Consider the following 2,617-nt stretch of genomic DNA (forward strand, 5'->3'; position numbering starts at 1 on the left):
AGCACTCCAAAAAATAACGTACAAAACGTAACATAAGTACTAGTTGCATCCAGAACTATATAATTCATTTCTGTTGTTCTGTGTTGGCACGACTTCGGGTTTGTCTTTATTTCGTTATGAAAAATCTGAATATAAAACGCATAGGAAGTATACTTCAAAGAAAAATAAACAATTATTATTATATAGTGCGAGGCGTTCTTGGCAACGGCTTGAACTTGGTTTCAGGTGTTCTAAATATGTATTATATTTTATTTAATGTAATCAATTCTTCACGTTTGTGATATTATGAAAAGCCACTGTTCCTAAGTCTCTCTCGGGTTTACAAAGAAAAGTTTTCTTTGTACAGTGTTTAACGATATCAAGTGCCGATACGTCATAGTTAAAAGATTAATTGTTGCTTAATATTTATGATGAATGGATAGACATTACTCATTGGATTTACTTATTTCTTATTGATAAATGATAGTAGGTCAATGAGGTATTAGTTATTTCCTAATATACTAGATAAGGGGATTTAAAGCTTAAGTAAAATAAATTTAGTATTTCATTGTTTATTTGTCTTTTGTTACAGAACATGTAACTAAATAAGTTTCAAGCTAAAATAATATATTTATAGGTGCATGTCTATTATTAAGGAAAGGAAGGAAGTTGTATACCTTATTTAAAAAAAAATCGATCCAGACCTCTAGATTATGCTAGTGAAAACTTAAAAATAAACGTAACTCCACTGCACTCAGGCAGACACTCCAATACGAAAAGTCCTTTCATACTAGTTTACAGATCAGATTATTTTTTTTTCAAGACTGTTTCATCTGTTTTTATTTTACTACTAGCTGCGCCCCGCGGTTTCACCCGCGTAAGTCCGTATCCCGTAGGAATATCGGGATAAAAAATAGATGTTGGCCGATTCTCAGACCTACCCAATATGCTTACCAAATTTCAGAGGAATCGGTCAAGCCGTTTCGGAGGAGTATGGCAACGAAAACTGTGACACGAGAATTTTATATATATAGATTATTAATAGCATAATTAATAGCAATATGAGAGTAAAATTAGAATAATTTTATTCAACATCGTTTAACGATGACCTATGAATGTCATCGAACGTTTACTAATAAGGAATGCCGATTCTCTCGCGATGTTTTCTCACTTACATTTGACGACATGTGACGTAGAGAATTTCTTCAAAGATATTACGTATAAAGAAATTCTGCATAAATGTTACATTCAAATAGAATTTCATTCTTAGGTGTTGTTAAAGCGCTAGCAGGTAAAACATTAAATAAGTGACCGAAAGGTTAGGCGTTGCTACGGACCAACGAAGGACACAAGTTTGAATCCTGCATCTTGGTCCATTTTTTTTCTATTCTCGAATTAGATACCGAACTTTCTTTAAATTCACCATTTTCATTTTATTCAAAACCGACACATAATAAAGACGAATTTACCTAACTTACAAGATGGATTCTACATCCGCTAAAAAACTTGTAAAAAAATCGAAAAACATTCATCGGATAAAAAATATTTACCTGCGGTTCAAATCCGGCAAGCGAGGCGTATGCGATCGACTGTGGTATCAGCGTAAGCGCCACAGTGATCCCCGCTATTAGATCCCCAATCCCTGTTCGCAGGTCGTAACTCCTCGACCAGCCGACTATCGGGAACACCCGGCCGGCTAATCGCCTTGGATCTAGCTTTAAATGCATCCTGTAATTTTCCCCTTTTTACATTTTCTTGAAAACTAATTCGAGATTGCGTAATTGCTTATTTTGCAATGGTAATTTAATGTTGATAATTTCCTTATCGTAAGGCAATATGGAATGAAGTGCAGTAACGTTAAAGAAAATATTATTTTCATGCTTATCGATGAAAATGATAGGTTTTTGCAATATTGTACGTCGGAATATCTTATTTCGAATACAAAATATTTAGGGTATACATTTATTATTTCCCATAAAAAATTGTGTACAACAAATCCCTACGATTTTCATTTTAAATATGAAAGCAGCTCTGTCTATGAGTCTCTTCCTAAATTTTGGTGTAGTTTTATATAAATAAAAGATCAACTACAACTCAAGTGTTGAAATGCTTTAACATTCAATTCATTAAAATATATTCGAATAAATAATGTATAATATTTAATATTACTTGTATACATGCAATTAACGCAAATGTTAAAAAGAACTTAAATAATTCAAAATAAGATTTAACTCACTTTTAATTACTTATTTGATAACAATAAAAGAAACCAAACTTATTTTCCACTTCAGCATAACTAAATTGAACTAATATAATAAATTTTCAATAAATTGATCACAGTCTCGCACATTTTTAACGTAAATATATTTTCCCGCGCAAAAATGACAACAGAGCATGCGCAACTATAACTTTTTTAAACTGCGCATTGGACTGCGACTTCAAGCCAACTGTTAAAGTTAGGTTAGAGCTAGTATCTTGCATCCATTTAAATTTTCGTATAAGGGCCTTAAACTATTTTATATTGCTTCAATGATTATTATCAGAAAATAATTTTTAGTTTAAATACGATTCGCCTTCAACGCTTATTTGTTCAAAAATTTAGCAACTTGTTTTTATTTATTGTTGTATAATTCATATT

General features: G+C 31.8%; 1 protein-coding gene across 1 annotated transcript in view; it reads right to left on the bottom strand.

Moving 5' to 3' along the window:
* LOC119832696 (sodium-independent sulfate anion transporter-like) overlaps positions 1-2,396 on the bottom strand; it is a 32,226-nt gene extending 29,830 nt beyond the window's left edge. The window contains exons 1-2 of the mRNA XM_038356415.1: positions 2,216-2,396; positions 1,530-1,707 (exon numbers count right to left, since the gene is read on the bottom strand). Coding sequence (XP_038212343.1) covers positions 1,530-1,706 — 177 coding nt within the window. The 5' untranslated portion in view covers position 1,707; positions 2,216-2,396. The remainder of the gene's footprint in view (positions 1-1,529; positions 1,708-2,215) is intronic.
* Between the last annotated feature and the right edge of the window lie 221 nt (positions 2,397-2,617).

This window comes from Zerene cesonia, chromosome 15 (genome assembly GCF_012273895.1).
Source record: "Zerene cesonia ecotype Mississippi chromosome 15, Zerene_cesonia_1.1, whole genome shotgun sequence".
Taxonomy (NCBI): Eukaryota; Metazoa; Arthropoda; class Insecta; order Lepidoptera; family Pieridae; genus Zerene; species Zerene cesonia.